Below are 18855 nucleotides of genomic sequence, written 5' to 3' on the forward strand. Positions count from 1 at the left end.
ATATCTCTTTAATTAAAAACAACAAAAATTTAACATTATCCCTTAGGTGGGGGGAAAAAAGGCACATGGGATTGCCTTCCAAGCGTGGGGGTCCCCCAGGGCTGCCTCCTGCCAGGCTTCCTGTGCTCCACCCTGACAGGGGGACGGGCCCTCCCGGCTGTGGCCAGCAGGGATCCTGAGAGCTCATGGTCCCCAGTGGGGACAGGAAGGACTGTGGCGTCCCCGGGCTTATCTCCCTGGCCCAGCCTCCGCCCTGGCCCGGCGCGCACTCACTGTCGGAGAAGCTGCCGCCCCTCCTTCCACACCAACGGGCTGTTCTCCAGGGTGACCGACTCCACGGGGCCATTGGAGACTGCGGGGTGGAGAGAAATGAGGCGGGCTGTCTCGAGGGCACCACCCAGGCGCCCACCACCTCCTCCACCGGCCCTGTCCTCACCCTCAATCCCAAATCAGTCACTGCGGAGCCACCTGCTGAGAGGGCCTGGAGCCTCCCTCTCCCCCTGCCCTCCTCCTCTCTAGTCTCTTTGGGTCACTCCCCAGACCGTCCCCGGACTGTCTTCAGACTCTGTTCTGCTATTTCCCCACACAGGAAACGGGCTGGGCTCTGAGCGAACGGGCAGACGACCGTGGCCCAGGCCGCCTCGGCCGCTTCCCGGCTATGTGGCTTGAGCAGGTCGGTTTACTTCTCTGAGCCTCAGTTTCCTCATCTGAGAAACAAAGTTAACAGCCACAGCACCCACCTCCTGGGACTGCTGTGAGGACTGAATGAGGCAGCCTGTTTACTTTCCTCATCGAGTATTTATCAGGCATCCATTATGTGGCCAGCTAGGTGCCTGGACTGTATCAGTCAACACAGACCCCTGTCCTTGTGGAAGGCACTCTGGTCGGCGTCCGACATGAAGAACAATGGTCGCCGTCAGCCTCACCTTGTGAACACACCACACTCTTCCACGTCTCCGCGCTCCTGGACCCCCCTCCCTCCACCTGGAACACCCTCCCTACTTCCCCGATGGTGAACTGATGCCTCTTTCTAGGAGCTCCGACCCTCAGGGGCCTCGTGTGTCTGCCTCAGACAGAGGGACCACGGACAGGACTCCCAGGCCTTCCCCGCCCCCTGCCCCGCACAGGAGGGCAACAAGAGTGAGACGCGACCCCTCCCGGTCCCGGCCACGCCTGCTCTCCGTGGAGCCTGGGAGACTCAGGGGTCCATCTCTGCTCTGTCACGCTCGGTTTGCAGGGGGTGGGCATGCGGGGAGGATCAGGCTGGTAGTGCGTACCTGGTTCCGACAGTTCTGGCTTCTTCTCCCCCTGGTTCAGGTCTGTCCCGAATTTCAGTTTATGGTATTTGGCCCTAAAAGGTCAAATGATGAACGAATGAGAGAAACCGAAGCGTTGGCAGGGCCAGCCCTCGCCTCCAGAATCCCAGAGCCCGGGTTCTCGCTCTCCTCCGCCCTGCCCGACTGGGAAGCAGCCGTGGCGGAGGCGGCGGTACAGATGGCACTGTGGCGAGCCCGCTGCTGGGAGCCGGGCACACCGGGCTGCCGTCCCAGCTCTGAGTCCTTGAAGAAGTCCTCTCCCTCCAGAAGCCTCACCTGAACCCATCGGGCCCCTGGAAGGCAGGCATGAGACGAGGACTGTGTGGCTCCTCCCACATGGTGGGTCGCTGCCATGATGAAGCCGTTGCTCGCGGTCTGCCCTGAACCCCACCCACGAGGTCCTGTTCTGCCCCCCTCTCCTGGACCGTGCGGTACTGAGTGATGGAGGAGAGGATGCTCCCAGGGGCTCGACCCCTGAAGGCAGGCAGGCCGGGGCACGGCGGGGCTCACCTCTCCTGCTTCAGTGCGTATTCCAGCATCTTGATCCGCCGCACCAGGTCCGTCTTGAGATTCTCCTGCCCCTTCCTCTCTCCCTGGAGGAAGGCCACCTGAGCCTGTGGGCGGACAGAAGGGGATGATAGATGGCAGAGCTCAGGCTCACTGACCTGTGTCCCTCACTCGCTCGGGGACAAGCAGCTCCAGCTCCCCCATCCCCTCCCACCCCAGGGACACGCAGCAGCCACTTCTTCAAGCGTGGAGACCCCCAGCCAGGGTTCAGCGGAGCAGTGAGAAGGCGGCTGGATCTGCTTCCCTGTCACCCGTGATGAAACGACTGAAGAGAGACAGACTGGGGACAGCTTGGGGCTCCCTTAGCCCCCACCTTTGGGGAGAAGGTGGGGGCGGTAGGTATTAAGAGCCCTGGGCGCCTCCTCCCCCACCCCTGGGCAGGCGCCGTCCCCAGGGTTGTTGGGGGAGGTGGCATGGCCCTGTTCAACCAGAGCTTCTGTCTCTGGGGGGTGTGGGAAGCTGCTTCTGGAGTTTAGGGACAGGAGTGGGTAGCTCGGTTCGGCTTGGCTCCCGCTGCAATGCAACAGCTTTGCCGCCCGACCTCCACGGTGGGGACCGACCGTCCTGCTGGAGTCGGCCCAGAGGAAGGGAGACGTGCCACAGACATGACCCCGGGCCCCTGCCAACCACTTCACACCGTCTGCTGGCCCGGGCTGCCCCCATCTGCTCTGGCCCGTCAACAGGCCTTTTGGAGACACCAACAGCCTTCGAGGCAGGCTCCTGGCCCCCGACCATGCTCCAGAAGCCCAGTGCCAGAGCCCTGAGCGCCACGCTCCTCCCTGGCTTCCCCTCCAGCGCTCCTCTGACCCCGGCTGGGACCGCCCGAGCTTCAGGCCTGGCTTGGCCACTTCCGAGAGGCACAATCTTACAAGGGTCGTCAGCCCTCTCTGAGCCTCCACTTCCCCTTCCAGAAAATGGGGCTCCTGAGAGTGCCTGCCCCTCACGTGTTAAGTTGTTCTCAGCCCAAAGCCTGGCACAGATGAAGGGCTAACAAATGCCAGCTCCCACCTCTTGTTATTTTTATTCTCTCAAAATACTTAATTATTTGGCTGCGTCGGGTCTCAGTTCTGGCATGCAGGCATGCAGGATCTTTCCTTGTGGTCCACAGGCTTCTCTTGTGGGCTTAGCTGCCTCACTGCATATAGAATCCTAGTTCCCCGACCAGCGATCAAACCGGCATCCTCTGCTTTAGAAGGCAGATTCTGAACCACTGGACCACCAGGGAAGTCCCAGGGCCCAGTTCTTCACAGAAGCTAGGATGCCTGAGACCACGGAGCAGAGGGGTCTGTGGCTGTCAGGCCTCCTTCTCCCCCCGCCCCAGGCAGCTGCATCGTCCTGGAGCTGACCCTCACACATCACGTGCTTGCTGAAGAACTTCCGCAGCTCCCTCAGGAGCCCCCAGACACCTCTGCCAGGCGGTGAACATTCCCAAAGCCTTGCTCCAGGACTGTCTGCCGTTGGTGGCCTCTCAGATGCCCGTGAACACGCTTCCTCCTCGCCCTGGGGCTCGAAGCGCCCTGACCTCCCTGCCCCTGGCACTTGTGCCCCACACAGCCCTGTGCCCAAATGCCTCCCATCGCCCGCCGCCTGCTCCAGGGACCAGGTCTCTCCCTCAGGTCAGCAGAGATTCAGATGTGGGCTGAGTACTGCTGAGCACTGGCCTGGGGAAAAGGCACACTCAGACACCGCTGGCGGGGCCACAAACTCACAAACCCCTCCAGCGGGCCATCTGGCCACATCCACAAACATGTTAAATACACATTCCTTTTGTCCTAGCAGTTCCACTTCTAAGGAGTTTACCCCATAAGTATAACTGCAAAGGTAGACTTCCTTCCTTTGCATATGTTAATACACAACAAAAGTATCTTTCATTCACTCCACAAATATTTACTATGTATCAGATACAATCCTGGACACAGAACTGAACAAGATGAAGTTCCTATTTTAGAGGAGGGTGTGGGACCCGCAGTGAACAAATAAATACCTGTCGCAGGTGTGCTATGGAAAATAAACCTCACCTGTCCACTGAGAGAAAGGGACTCCTCCCAAAACTTCTTTTCCCTACACTTTAAATCAACACGTATGTACATAAACACCTAAGGCCAGACAGGCAGACACACACATGATCAATATCTCGGGAGTCTGAATTTATGTCCTTCGTGGATCTTCTCAGCCACCCAAATCAATGCTGTCCTGAGCGAGTTTTAGAAGGTGAGGAGAGTGGTGGAGAAGACGAAGTGGATCACCAAACACACGCCCCAGGTCCCCATCTCCCCGTGCCCTCACCTCTCTGGGCTTCCACCCACAAGTTTCTGCTGCCAGGTGCCTGCCCCGCCCGCTGAGGCCACAGGCGTTCCCCCCTGGACACTGCCCGCCCGTGATGGGACAGGTTCAGGGCGCGGGGCTGCGGAGTAACAGAGAAGGTGAGCACCTCCTGCCCCCACAGAGCCCTCAGTCCAGGACACGGGCCAGGCACGAGCAGCCACAGCTGACACACGACTCGACTCGGACCCCAGGAAGGGAGCAGAGGGGGTTGGGGAGGAGGGACACCCATGTGAAGAAGTGACAGTTCAGCTGAGACCTGAGCCTGCTTAGCAGGCAGCCAGGGGTGGAGCGTGCAGCTGGTGGAGAAAGGCAGACTCTATAAAGGCTGGTATGGCTCCATGCGAGAATGTGTAAAAGGGTTAGTGAGGGAAGTCAGAGAAGCTTGTTGGCCTGACAAAGAATCACAGACCATGCAGACAAGTTTGAAATCCACCGTAAGAGCAGAGGGGAAGCTATGGAAGGGTTTTTTCAGCAGGCCAGAGACATCATCAAACTTACATCATCTGAAGGTAATTCCACAAGCTGCGATGTGGAGAAATGATAGCTCGGGGGCGGGGGGGCAGGGAGAGGGCCCAGCTAAAAGCCCAGAAACCAGTCACAGAACGAGGCAGATCCCAGGGAGAAACGACAGTGGCTCCAACTAGGAACAGGCAGGGGGTGAGGCGTGGGTTGAGGGTACCAAGGAGGTGGCCCTCACCTGTGGGGGAAGAAAGTGGAGGGGGAGAAGCAGGGTCCAGAGTCACACCCAGACGTCACACCTGCTCACCCCACAACGGGCCCCCTTGCTCCACAGCAAGCCCTGAGCGCCCATCGAATGATGATGCGAGAACATCACTCTGCGCTGTGGGCTCCTTCCCAGTTCTTCCGGAAAAGAAAGGAGAAGGAGAACCAGAAAACACGTGGGTGAAGTGTCCTGAGCTGGTGGAATGCCGCAGAGAGGGGAAGCGCTGCGGGCCTGGCCCTCCCACCCTGCACACACGGCCATGGCTGCCGGGTCTGGCAGGTAAGGCCGGGATCTGGAAGTTCTCTACCCAACCACCACCTCCACCCACTGCCACTGAGACAGGGCGGCCGCCTCTCCTCCGGCTGTTCCCTCGCCATCCAGGCGGCACGGGAGGAACCTGGCTATCTCAGTCCTCCTGGGAATGCTTGCTGACTCTCCCCCTCCCAAGCTTTCTGTCCCGCCCCTCCCAGTCCCTTCAGTCCCAACTGGCCCTGTGTCTCCGGCACTCCACTCCCCGCTCCCCAGGCTCTGGCAGGGTTGAGTCCCTGTGGATCCCTCAGAGCCCCTTGTGAGGCTGGCGGGGGGCGGCGGGAACCAGCTCCCCATCTTCTCCACCTGCAGCAGTGTACTCACTGTCCCTGCTCGTCCCTCAATGTCCAGTCAGACCCCCCCCACCCCCGAGGTTCCTCTTGTCCTCAAAAAAGCTTGCTGCCCTTTGCAGAAGTGCCACAGCCACACCACTGAAACCTCAACTGCGTGTGAACCTCTGTAACCCCTGCGCAAACCAGCCTTCTCTGTTAGCCTGAAGTTTCTGAAGGGCAGAAACCTCACCACCTCCTTCTCAGAATCCCAAGATGCCAGCTCCCTGCTCCCATCTTCCGGGCGCCTCCTGACAGGACCTCCCAAGAAGTTGCCTTTTCTGCCATTCCCCCACACTGATTGTCTGGTGCCAGGAGCAGCTGCACGAAGAAGCTATTTGGAGAAGAAGTATTCAGGGTTTATGGGGAAAATCTGACGCAGTCCAGGCCTTGAAGGCTCTCGCGGGAGAAGTCACACCTCTCTAAGTGATAAGTGCTCAAGTAAAAGTGTATAAAAAGAGGTGCTGCTTCGGGGAGTGTAAATGTGGGACAACTTGGCAGAACCAATCACCAGTTTATAAACACGTCTATTCTACCACCCCACCTGTTTATTCTGCTGTACACTCACATGGGAGGGAATACGAGGACAGTCCCTGCAGCCACTTCCAATGGGCAAAAACCGGAAACTACCTAAAAATCCATTAAGGGGACACAAACTAAATGAGCGATGGTGCAAACACCCGCAGAATGTTGTTTTCAAAAATAATAAGCGCTCTGTGTGGTCATATGAAAGAAACACAAAGATACATAAGTACATGAAAATAAGTCACAAAATGATGCACGTAATAGGATGTAAACGGCAGGAGGAGAAGGGGACGACAGAGGATGACATGGTTGGATGGCATCACCGACTCGATGGACACGAGTTTGAGCAAGCTCCGGGAGTTGGGGATGGACAGGGAAGCCTGGCGTGCTGCAGTCCATGGGGTCACAAAGAGTCAGACACGACTGAGTGACTGAACTGAACAGGATTTCATATATTACACACACAGAGCTGAATTACTTTTATAGCAATAATAGAGTTTGGGGGAGTGGATCTTTCCCTTCTCACTCACTTGGGTGTATGTGTACATCTATACACATAGGCACTTCTGAGATCCTTGAAATTTACTAATGTAACAGAACAATAACAACAACAAAAGAGTACAAAGTTAGTTACACTGGAGCCTGGACAGAGGACAGCCCACTGGGCACAAACCACAACTTCTGCTCAGACTCCAAGAAGGATCACTAAGTGCGGGGAGCACACACCTTTCCTCTTGTTGGTCTCAAAGATGAGGCAGCGGGGTGGTGGGTGCTGCGGGGCACCCTGGTCTGATTATGACCGCCGGGATGATGCTGGGAAGGTCACCGAGCTTCCCTGAAACAAGCTCGTCATCTGTCCTGGGCGTCAGACGGGTATAATCCATGGGCTTGAAAGTCCACAGAACACCCCTGCCACCCACAGGCTGTGACCCTCGATACATTACTGACCTTCTCAAAGTCTCCACTTCCTCTTTCGATTATTTTTAAAAAAGAAGGGAAGGGGAATAACATCCCTCACCCTCCCAGAATGTTGCAAGCATTAAACGATACCATGTATTTGCCGTGTCTAATACAGTGTCTGGCCCATAATATGTACTCGATAAACAGCAGCTGCTATTATAATTGCTAAATAAGGGCAATGTCCCTGGCGCTGTCTCCACAATGGGGGTATTGAGAAGATCTAATAAGATGTACCCTGGGCAAGCGCTCTGGAAGTGGAGATGGGATACCAAAGCAAGGGGTACTTACGGAAGGCTTTCTCTCCCACCCTAAACCCAAGCCTCAGCCACCACATAGCAAAGATCCCTGTCGGGGTGAGAGAAGTGTGGGATGCTCTCTTTAGTCATCCTAGGGAGAAAATTCTAATCTGGTTATTTACTTGGGTCCTCACCTCAACCAGATACGAAACAGCAACTCAGAAGGGGAAAGACCAGCTGCTAGGAACTGACTTCTGTTAACAATGCCCCAACCCTCCAAATCCTCACCACTGGGATACCCAGGCTCCTCAGGACACTCTGCCAATCGACCCACACTTGTCAAGGTCACAAAATCCAGCCCAGCTCCTCAGCCTCTTCCAAACATTTCAGGACACCTCCCTCCCTGAATCTACTCCACAAACCATATGATCCTTTCCCAGAAACTTCCACAAACACCTCCCACCCCAGGATCCTTCTGAGATGTTTCCTCTGGCTGTCTCCCTGCTTTACAAAAAGGCTCCCCCTGCCATGCCCCAGGTCCCCCGATTCCTCCTGTCTCCATCCCACCACCCCTCTCCACGGCTGGCCAAGTTTGACCCTTCCCTACTCCAGTTCGGGGGCTCTCCATCTGACATCCCACACACCTCCCATCTCACGGCGGGGGCCCCCACGCCCCCACATCCCCAGAGTTTCAGCTCTCCGTTCTCTTCCAACACAGGCTCCTGGCTCACATCCTGGCTCATCCGGGCTTCCAACGCTGAGACCCCCCCAGGCCTGCCAGGGCTCCCCGAAGTTTCCTCCTTAGAGGAGAGGACACACACCTTCACGGCCCCCACCTCCCGCCCGGAGACCTTGCTCCGCATCCTTGGGAGTCCTCAACACAGCCGTCATTCAGTCCCTCCAGTCCAAACGCTCCGAAACACACACCCGTCCCGGGCTCCCTGACTTCCTCTCTCGACTCACACGGGTCCCCCGCCCCGCTCTCGCCCCCGCCTGATCCCAAGGCACCCCCGACGCCCCCTCTCACCCACCCGGGGTTCATCGTGCTCCACCTCCAACGCGCACCTGGTCGGGGACGGAATGAGGAGTCCCTCGTGCGGAACCCTGGGAGCTTTTTGCTCACTCGTATACAAGACCCCTCCATCCTCTCCTTCGCTGAGTTCTCCTGGGGTCCCCTGGGGGCCCCGAGGCCACTCTCTCAGGAACCTTTCCGCCGGTCGGTTCACTCCCACTTCCACTTCCAGCAGGCTCGGGTCCCCCGCGCCGCCTTCCCCCGGCGACCGCGCCGGGGCCCCCTCCCGCCGCCGGCCGCCCGGGTGCCCTCTGGCCGCCCCCTCGGCCGGCCCCTCACTCCGGCTCCCGGCCGGTCGCCGTCCCCTCCCGCCCCCCCGGCCGTCCCGGCGGCCATTGCTCCAAGATGGCGGCGGCGGCGGCGGCGGGTGAGGCCGGGCCGGGCCGGGCGGGCGGCGGTCGGGGGTCCTGGGGCGGTGCTCACCTGCAGCTCGGCGCGCTCGGCCTCCCAGCGGGCCTTCTCCGCTTCGAAGCGCGCCCACTCGTGCTGGATAAAGTGTAGGATCCCGGGCAGGCTCAGGGGCTCCGGTCCCGCCGCGGGACCGGGGCTGCCTCCGCCGCCGCCGCCTCCCTTGGCAGCCGGGCCGGGCCCGGGGGCGGGGGCGGAGACCAGGGCCGCCCCCGTCGGGCCGGGGCCCGCGCCGGAGCCCAGCGGGCGGCAGGAGGAGGCGGCGGCGGCGACGGCGGCGGCCGCTCGCTCCTCCATCATGGAGGCCCCGGGGCCGGCCCGCGCGCCCGCTGTGCCTCGCGCGCCTGCGCGGCCGCGCCAGCCTTCGCGCGCGCGCTCGGTGGGGGCCGGGGGGGCGGGTGACGGGAACGAAGTCGGGCGCGCGCCTCGCCCACCCGGGTCGACCCTGAAGGCGCGCGCGTGGGAGGGGGCGCGGGGCGGAAAGGGGGCGCGCGCCCGGAGGAGGGCAAACGCTACCCAGGCTCCGCGCGAGGGTCGCCCCTGGGAAACGCGGTACTTGGGGAGGGGCCGCTTTCAACCCCCCTCCTCCCGTTTCACCCCAAAGAAAGACTCTAGCCCTCTCCAGACCCGAATAGCACTCTCCTCCACAATCACTGTCACTCTTTGAGGGAAAGAACGACCACCAGGGGTGGTTTCAGCAATGGCCCCATCCCGATTTCTGGCCCAGGTCGGTTGTCATGGTAACTCCTCCCAGTCTGGAACACCCTTAGCCTCCCCTCCCTTCCACCTTTGTGGTTATGGAGCTCCAACTCTCTCCTGGCCCTGCACCAGGAAGAGGTTGCTAAGGTAACCCAAGTCCCTGGTGGTCCTTATGCTCCTACCCTCATCGGTTACTATGGCAACCTCACCTAGCACTCAGGTAGAAAGGACCCCAGCCCCAAGGACACTGCTGAGGGAATCAGCTCTTTCCCAGCCCCTCCCCCCAGCCACCCAGTTGGCATTACCATGGTAACCATCTCCCCCTTTCCCATCGTGGGAGGTCTGTGGACCAAACCAACCAGGTGTTTTTATTTAGAGGAGATGCTCTGCTGAGAAGTAGTTGCTATGGTTACAAGGCCTGGACCATCCCCAGAGAGGTGAGAAACAAGCAAAGCCAAGTCCTGGTTACTATGATAATGGGGGCAGTCCCCCTTCCAGCGACCCTAAGACCCACCAAGGTAAAGGACATTTTAAGATTGTCTCTCAGGATGGAGTGGGTCTAGGGAAGGGGTTGTCATGGTAACACCTTCTATCACTTCTAGTCTTACCTTTCTGGACACATTTATGAAAGAAGGGGTGCTTATACGTTGCTATGACATCCTTCCCATCTCACTTTTATAGGTGAGATGAAATTGTATTCTATTGTGTGAAATTGACTGATTTGAGGTCTCCTGGTTTCTCCTTCCCTCAGCGGTGCAGCTGAGCTGGGCTGGAACCGCCCCCCCGAAGCTCCCTCATCCTGCAACCTAAGAGGTAAGAAATCCCTCAGTGTCACCAGCACTCATGTGGAAACTGCCCTTGTCCCCAGAGGTTTCTCCACACATCAGATGTTTTCTTTATCCAACACATTACCATTCTACAGATGCAGCCTTTGAGACTCAGACCAGGTGAAGCCTGGCCTGAAGTGAGTATAGATCCCATTACACTGTTTCGTAGGCAAGGGCAGGACAGTCTCAGCTTAACAATCCTCTCCTCACCTGACCACCTTTTCTCTTTCATGCCCCCTTTTGTTTTCCTGCTCTGTCTGTCAGTTGTTTGCAGGGATTTTATCTGTCTTCCAACCTCTGGAAGGACCTGCCCAACCACTGTCTGGTTTATCCCGGGTCTCCAGAACACAGAGGACACTCAATAAATACTTGTTTGTTGAGTAACGAGTTGAATTAATTAATTAACAGGCCATATTCAGCTTTGAAAGCACCTGTTAGGTGAGGACTGGGGAAAGAGGGTTGTCTCACTGAAGATGGGCTGAGAGTCGGACTGTCTTTGTGGGCCCAAAAGAGACAGCCAAGTTTATTGGCTAAAATCACAACTCTGAAGCCAGCTTCCCCATCCAGTCTTGGGTTTGCCACTTCCCGCTGTGTGACCCGGAGCAAGTGTCTTCACCTTTCTGTGCCTCAGTTTCCTCATCTTTCAATGTGATCATAATGTGAAGATTAAACGAGTTAATATCGGTAAAATGCTTAGAATACGGTCTGGCACATCATGAGTGGCTAGAATTGTTGATATTATTATGATCCTATTATGATCTTTCAGAAGCCTCGTTTCATCCACTTTGCCCCAGTGTTTTTGAGTCCTTACAGTTTTTGAGTCCTTACAGTTGGGGAAGCCAAGACCGATCTTGTCACGGTACTAGATGAGTCCTCCCTCTTTCTTCGCTGGTCCCATCACCTCCTCGTTTGACTCACACCCACTGGTCTCTGAGAAACCAGCTTCTGTCCTGTGTCCTGTTGGGTGCCTCCTGGCCCAGAGTCAGCCAGACAGTGCCTGGTGAGAGTCAGGGCCCGGGGATGGAGACCTGAATTCTGCTCCCTCTGGCCTTCCTCTCTCTGGGGCTCAGGTTCCCCATTTGAATAACAGGAATCAGTCATTCTTTCCACACAAATTTATTGAGCACCTGCAGTGGGCAGGGTACTGAGCCATGTTCTGAGTATACAACATGAAACAAAACAGACAAAACAAGACACAGGATAAGGCGCATCTACATGAGAACTACTAGGAGAGGAAAAAAGACATAGGAAGTATGGGGGTGATAGGGTGAGGTGTTTTAAGTAGGTTTGCCAAAGGAAGGGGCCAAGATCTGATGGCTGGTGGGGCGGGGGTGGGGGGCAGGCAGCTGCTGCCGGGCCGGGAGAGTGTCCAGGCAGAGGGAACAAGTGAGTGCTGCAGCTGAGGTCTCCCGGATGTATCTGGAGAATGGTGGTCCACGTGACTGCAGCTGAGTGGGAGAGGGCAGGGATCATGTGGGGCCTTGTGGGTCACAGCAAAGACTTTGGCCCTCTTTTTGAGTGAGTCTCCAGCCACAGAAGGTTTGAGAGCAAATGCAGGCAGGACAGGATCTAATTCAAGGATCCCTCTGGGCTCCGAGTGGGACCCAGACCATAGAGGACAAGGGTGAAGCAGCAGGATGGTCTCTCTTATGTTTTTGTAAGCGAAGCTAAATGGTCCTCAATTTTTAATTTTTACTTTTTGGCCACGCGGTGGCATGTGGGATTCTCAGTTCCCTGACCAGAGATAGAACCCGCATTGGAAGCGCGGAGTCTTGACCACTGGAGCACCAGGGAAGTGCCAGGATGGTCTCTTTAGAACTGTTAGAAGATTCTGAAACTACCTAAGGGTCTGTGCTGTGCTTCTGTATACCTGAGTGCTGAAATTCTCAGGTTTTTAAGACCCCGAACATTCTGTGGTTTCAAAGTTTCCTCCCCTACTGTAACGTGCGTTGTCCACGCTCAGGAGTCTTGTCTGTCTCTTATGTGTCCACGGCTGGGTCCCCAGTGCCTAGGACAGTACCCTCTGTGTTGTAGAGTTCCACAAATAGATGCTGAAGGGTGGGAGGAAGGAGGGGTCCCTGGAAGGTCCAGAAGGCAATTCCAAGGTCCTGAAGAATAACAAGTCACCTGAAAGTGCAACGCAGATTCTTAAGCACCATCTGAATTGGATCAGAGAAGGACAAGCAGGCCTGGATGACTGAAGGGGATGGGAGGGTGTTCCTGGTGGGTGAAAGAGAGGAGACGGGGAGACCAGGGCAGGGCCCCAGGTACATGGCCCCAGTGCAGCCCTGGGGACCTGAGTGGGCTGCACAGAAACCATGCCCCCGGTCATCATCATTTCCCCAAGTACATTTTCAGTGTCCAGCTGCATGCAAGGAACACAGCGGTGATTGAGACAGCCCTGGCTCTGTCCTCTTGGGGCTCACAGTCTAGTGGGGGCAGACAGACCCATTCCCAGAGAGGGGCAAACCAGAACAGGCAGCCCAAAAGCTCTGGGAGCCTAGAGGGAATTTCTCACCCAGCCGGTGGTTCAGGGAGGGCTTCCTGGAGGAGGGGGGCATCTGAGCTGAAGCCTGAACATAAACAGGAGTTCTCCAGAGGAAGAGAGGCATGGGGAGAAGGTGTTCAAGAGGAGACTTCCAGGCAGGAGGAACAGGATATGCAAAGGCTTAGAAATAAGCCTGTTTGGGAATTCCCTGGCAGTCCAGTGGTTAGGGCTCTGAGCTTTCACGGCTGTGGGCCTGGGTTCAATCCCTGGTCATGGAACTAAGCTCCCACAAGCAGTGCAGGATGACCAGAAAAAATTTAAAAACCATGTGTGTGGGGGGTGAATAAGACCTGTTTGAAGCAAAGCCCAAGATGGCTTAGGCTCAGAATTCGAGGAAGTGTGGCAGGAGATGGGGCTGGGCAGGCAGGTCACACCTTGTGAGACATTGTGAGAAAATTAGACTTTCTCCCCAGAGCACTAGGGAGCCATGGCAGATTCTGAGCAAGAGAAGGAGAGGTCAGCGTGTGGTTTCTGCAGACCCCTGTGGCTGCCATGAAGAAGGGACTTGGTCTGGAGGAGGCTGAGTGGGGATCTGGGTGAACCTGGATTGAAGCAGGAGCTGGGGGAATGAGGAGGAGGGGTCAGAAGTACTCAGGAGGGAGGAAGACTAGCTGGGTCTCTAATGTCCCCCTTTCTGGGAAGGATTGAACCTAAGATGATCCTTCGTGGGGAAACTGTTTCTTGAGTATCTGCTCAAAATGGGGCGAGTTAGCTATTCCTTGTATGCTGGAAACCACCCAAGCTTCAAGTTGTGATGGGGATAGGGAGACAGCGCCACCTGGGGGTTGCCTAGAAATGTGACCAGTGAACAGACAATGGGGGGTGCTCTATGCAGCACAGCCTTTCCTTTGGTGCAGCCCACTCTACTTTTTTGGGGGTGGGGAGGGCGGCTTCCCAGGTGGCTCTAGTGGTAAAGAACCTGCCTGCCAATGCAAGAGACATAAGAGACACAGGTTCAATCCCTGGGTCTGGAAGTTCCCCTGGAGAAGCAAATGGCAAACCACTCCAGTATTCTTGCCTGAAGAATCCCATGGACAGAGGAGCGTGGCAGGCTACAATCCATAGGGGCACAAAGAGTTGGACACGACTAAAGCGATTTAGCATGCACGTACTCTACTTTTTAAAAAATGATTTTTTAATTGTGACAAAAAACACATAGCAAGATTTGTCATCTTAACAGTTTTCAAGCATATAGTTTAGTAGTTACGTATATTCATACTATTGGGGAAGCAATCTCAGAACTTTTTCATCTTGCAAAACTGGAATTCCATTCCCATTAACTAACAATTCCCCCTTTCTCCTTTCCCCATGGTCCCTGGTAACCACCATCTACTTCCTGTTTCTGTAAGTTTGACCCATTCCATTAAAAAAGAAAATTAATTAGTGGCTAAGGTTATAAATTGGAATTTCTGACTTAAGAAAACTTCAAGCTTTTCTTGCAAAACCAACCATCTGGCTGATCATCAGGAAAGAGATGGCTAGATGGCACAGGATTTGAGGAAGTGAGAAGGAGACAGTAGGGGAGAGGGGCTTGGTGACCACAGCTCTGACCCCAGGGCCACAGTGTGGGAGGGAAAGGAAGGAATGATCTGGGGTAAGAGCAGAGAATGAAGGGGTCTGGGCATTTGTAACTGAACCCGAAACTGAAGAAACTGACAATGAATTAAAGGGTGGGATTGAACAATGAAGACGGGAAGGTGGTTCATTTGATAAAAACTTCCTGAGCATCTAGTGTGTCCCTGGCTCTGGGCTGGGTGGCCGTGTGGACCCAACAGTGACCAAGACAGGTTCCGGACCCCCCTCACACAGCCTGGTCCCTACTCTTAATGAATTAGAGTGGTAAGCTAGAGTCGGAGAAGCTGGGGGGAGGCTGAAGGAGACCAGAGGGGGTTGCATGACTCAGCCTGGGATCAGGGAAGGCTTCCTGGAGGAGGAAAAGTCAGAACTGAAGTCAAATAAAGAAAGGGCTGGGAGAGGAAGACAAGGCTGAGGACGGGTTCGGGGAGTTTCTGACAACAGCTCCAGTCTCCCATTTTATTGCCCCCCACCCCAGGATACCCTGGAAGCCCAGCTAGGGCCCGACTTTAGCCCCATGCGGCTCACCCGCTGCCAGGCTGCCCTGGCAGCCGCCATCACCCTCAACCTTCTGGTCCTGTTCTTCGTCTCATGGCTGCATCACCAGCCCAGGAGCTCCCGGACCAGGGGCTCCCGCCGTGGATCCGCCTCTGGCCCCCGCGTCACCATCTTGGTGCGAGAGTTCGAGGCCTTTGACAACGCAGTACCCGAGCTGGTGGACTCTTTTCTGCAGCAAGAGCCTGCCCAGCCAGTGGTAGTGGTGGCCGACGCGCTCCCCTACCCGCCCCTGGCCCTGCCGCGCATCCCCAACGTTCGCCTGGCGCTGCTCCAGCCCGCCCTGGACCGATCCGCCGCAGCCTCCCGCCCGGAGACCTATGTGGCCACCGAGTACGTGGCCCTGGTGCCCGATGGGGCGAGGGCCGAGGCACCAGGCCAGCTGGAGCGCATGGTCGAGGTGCTCCGAGCGGGCGGCGCACGCCTGGTGGCCGCTCCCGTCGCTTCGGCCAACCCGGCCGGGTGCCTGGCCCTGAACGTCAGTCTGCGGGAGTGGACCGCCCGCTACGGCCCAGCACCCTCCGCACCGCGCTGCGACGCCCTGGACGGGGACGCCGTGGTGCTCCTGCGCTCCCGCGACCTCTTCAATCTCTCGGCGCCCTTGGCGCGGCCCGTGGGCACCGGCCTCTTCCTGCAGACCGCCCTACGCGGTTGGACGGTGCAAATGCTGGACCTGCCCTTCGGCGCGGCGCGCCAGCCTCCGCTGGCCACGGCCCATGCGCGCTGGAAGGCGGAGCGCGAGGGGCGCGCACGACGGGCGGCGCTGCTGCGGGCGCTGGGCATCCGCCTGGTGAGCTGGGAGGGCGGGCGGCTCGAATGGTTCGGATGCAACAAGGAGACCCCGCGCTGCTTCGGGACAGTGGTGGGCGACACGCCGGCCTACCTGTACGAGGAGCGCTGGACGCCCCCGTGCTGCCTGCGCGCGCTGCGCGAGACGGCCCGCTACGTGGTGGGCGTGCTGGAGGCGGCCGGCGTGCGCTACTGGCTGGAGGGCGGCTCGCTGCTGGGGGCGGCCCGCCACGGGGACATCATCCCGTGGGACTACGACGTGGACCTGGGCATCTACCTGGAGGACGTGGGCAACTGCGAGCAGCTGCGGGGCGCCGAGGCAGGCTCGGTGGTGGACGAGCGCGGCTTTGTGTGGGAGAAGGCTGTGGAGGGCGACTTCTTCCGCGTGCAGTACAGCGAGAGCAACCACCTGCACGTGGACCTGTGGCCCTTCTACCCCCGGAACGGGGTCATGACCAAGGACACGTGGCTGGACCACCGGCAGGATGTCGAGTTCCCCGAACACTTCCTGCAACCTCTGGTGCCCCTGCCCTTTGCCGGCTTCGTGGCGCAGGCGCCCAACAACTACCGCCGTTTCCTGGAGCTCAAGTTTGGCCCCGGGGTCATCGAGAACCCCGAATACCCCAACCCGGCGCTCCTGAGTTTGGGGGGAAGCAGTTGAAGCTGCCGAGCTTGCTCCTGGCGTGCGGAGAACATTCGGGCACAGGGCGCTGTCCTCTGCTTCGTGCAGCTGGCGTTCGGTGGGCGGGCCAGGGATGCGAAGCCGCCCAGCCCCAAACCGCCCAGCCCCGGATGTCAAGGGTGCGCCCTACCCAGGAGTTCCAAAACTGGGGCTCCGGGGCTGGGACAGAGTTTTGGAAAGAGAAGGAGAGTGAATGTAGGTTCTGGGGCCAGATGGTCTTGTTGCAATTTTTCTGTGCCTCGGGTTTCCTTCGGTACTCCGAGTGAACCCTCGGGGTCTAGCGCAGAGCCCAGGGCACTTGGCTGTTGGGTTGCTCTCGCCACTAGAGGGCGCCCTTGTCCTACCTTGGGGCCAAGGCGAGTGTACGCTCAGAACCTGTGTTCCACCGGCTTTCAGATTTCTTGAGCCTTTGGTCTTCTGTCCGGTCTCTTGTGCCTGACTGCACAGGATAACAAATCCGCTCCCCTCTACCCGCCCTCCCTTTTTTTTTCTCAGAAAATGACCTCCTTCCCTCCTGGGCGAGCTCTGGGGGGTGCATGCTGCTATTCACCCCATCTTGCAGAGAAGGAAGCAGGCTCAGAGCTCAGAGGTGCAGATATGGTTCTGGATCCCAGCCCCAGGCCCCTGAACTGTGTTACCTCATTATTTTAGCTCCCTGCACCTGTTCGCCCGCTCGCAAGGCAGGGTGAACAGTCCTCATAGCTCACATTTACTGAGCACTTACTGTATATCAGGCTTTGTTCTCAGCATTTCACACAGAGTAACTGACTTATCCCTCACCTCCACCGTCTGAGGTGGGAGCTGCTATTATTTTGGTTTTACAGAGGAGGAAACTGATAAAGTCACTTGTCCAAGGTCAGACAGCTTGGGAAGTGTCAGAGTGGGGGACTTGAACCCAGGCTGTCAGTCTGGAGACTTCACTGCCGTTGCCCACATAGTCTTTGCGGATGTGGTACCCCAAGGTGGGGGCTTGGGGAAGCCAAACCACTTAGCAGGTCTTGTGGTGGCAGCCTTCCTCTGGTGATCAGGCACCTCAGAGGAAATCCTTTTTGGGCATGTACCTCCAATATGTGTATTTATTGTTAAATTATATCCAGGCACTATTGGCATTCTGTATATTGGTAATACAGCTCAAATTATTCAGTTTTAAAATTAAAAAATAAATAGGGCTTTGTTGACCAGCCTTATCTCAGTGACATGTCCTGCACACCCCTTGAATATGTGCTCTTGGCTTTGAGAGCACAGGCTCTGAAAAGGGAGAGGCCTGGGTTCAAATCCAAGGACTGCTGCTTGCTCCCACTATGAACTTGGGCCACAAGGGACTCTGCTTCCCTGCACCTCACTATGCACCTGAGAAATAGGTAACGGTGATCCTCGACCCACAGGAGTGAAGGGGTTGTGAGTCAGGACCAAGTGTGTCTCTTGTCTTTCTTTGTGACCTTAGGCAAGTCACTGCTTCTCTGAACGGGTGGAGGGATTGGTGATCTTGCAGAAGTGTGAAGCCCGTGGAGGAGAAAGCTTCACCAGCAAGAGAAGATAAATGCCACTTTGGCCCAGTCTCCAGAGGCTCAGACATCCCAAGCCTGACTTCTTATAATGCAGCCTCTGTTTCTAACCACTGAACCTGCCAACTGCTGGCAATCTGTTGGGTTCCCAGGGAACATCCTGGAAGCTTAAGGGGATGATTCAGGTTATCGGTGCGGTTGGACAGTGTTCTTGGCTCTCTGCACAGTCCAGGGAAATGTCTTATATGCAGGGCACCTGCACACAACGAAGCAGGGGCCCTTGTCACATACTGTTTCAAAATGTCCCATCAGGCATTCATGAAGAACTGGTGATATTCAAAATATTTTGCAACTGGTATGGTAATATAAATATATAAATCAATATATGCATCACATTTTTACAATATTTTTTAATTCTAAAAATGATAAAAATTATCTATATATCCATACTTCTTATTGCCAAGAACCTAACTTGAAGCTCAAATCACTTAAATTATTGTAATGTTTTGTTTCATTTAGAAATTGTTAGTGTGACTTCTTGATCAACACAGCTGTATATGCATATATACATAAAATATATGTACATACATATATTTAAAACAACCGTTTCTTAGCTGTGGTTCGAGAAGGGAACCACATCAGATGCTTCTAGCAACTTTCCATTAAATGAGAATCATTAGAAACTTGAGATCTCAGTAGATAAAGAATTTCTCTTAGACTCAAAACTAGTGTGTTGGTATTTTTTTTCGAACTGTTTGCAGTTCCTGAACTAACAGCAATTACATTTGAGACTTTTCTAGCCCTTAAAATATTGTGTAATCACTATGTCTGTTCAATATCTTTATTATCAACTAAGTAATGGGATGACAGAAAACCCATCACAAGAACTAACTTGAACTAATAA

At 56.2% G+C, this 18855-nt stretch overlaps 2 protein-coding genes across 7 annotated transcripts in view; one reads left to right on the forward strand and one right to left on the reverse strand.

The window, feature by feature from the left end:
• STRN4 (striatin 4) overlaps positions 1-9071 on the reverse strand; it is a 24851-nt gene extending 15780 nt beyond the window's left edge. For both annotated transcript variants that reach the window (XM_061139671.1, XM_061139670.1), the window contains exons 1-4: positions 8787-9071; positions 1827-1930; positions 1278-1351; positions 274-352 (exon numbers count right to left, since the gene is read on the reverse strand). In XM_061139671.1, the coding sequence (XP_060995654.1) occupies positions 274-352; positions 1278-1351; positions 1827-1930; positions 8787-9071 (542 nt within the window). The remainder of the gene's footprint in view (positions 1-273; positions 353-1277; positions 1352-1826; positions 1931-8786) is intronic.
• On the forward strand, positions 8697-18855 carry FKRP (fukutin related protein). Of its 5 annotated transcripts, none has more exons than XM_061139673.1 (4): positions 8701-8730; positions 9847-9988; positions 10222-10283; positions 14899-18855. In XM_061139673.1, the coding sequence occupies exon 4, from the start codon at positions 14938-14940 to the stop codon at positions 16423-16425; it is 1488 nt and encodes a 495-aa protein (XP_060995656.1). In that variant the 5' UTR covers positions 8701-8730; positions 9847-9988; positions 10222-10283; positions 14899-14937; the 3' UTR covers positions 16426-18855. The 5 variants fall into 5 exon arrangements, with proteins under 5 accessions (XP_060995660.1, XP_060995656.1, XP_060995658.1 ...); XM_061139675.1 differs by having other exon boundaries at positions 8711-8730; positions 9847-9907; XM_061139674.1 differs by lacking the exon at positions 8701-8730 and adding an exon at positions 9189-9498.

The sequence above is a fragment of the Dama dama genome, chromosome 4 (assembly GCF_033118175.1).
Source record: "Dama dama isolate Ldn47 chromosome 4, ASM3311817v1, whole genome shotgun sequence".
In the NCBI taxonomy this organism is placed as follows: domain Eukaryota; kingdom Metazoa; phylum Chordata; class Mammalia; order Artiodactyla; family Cervidae; genus Dama; species Dama dama.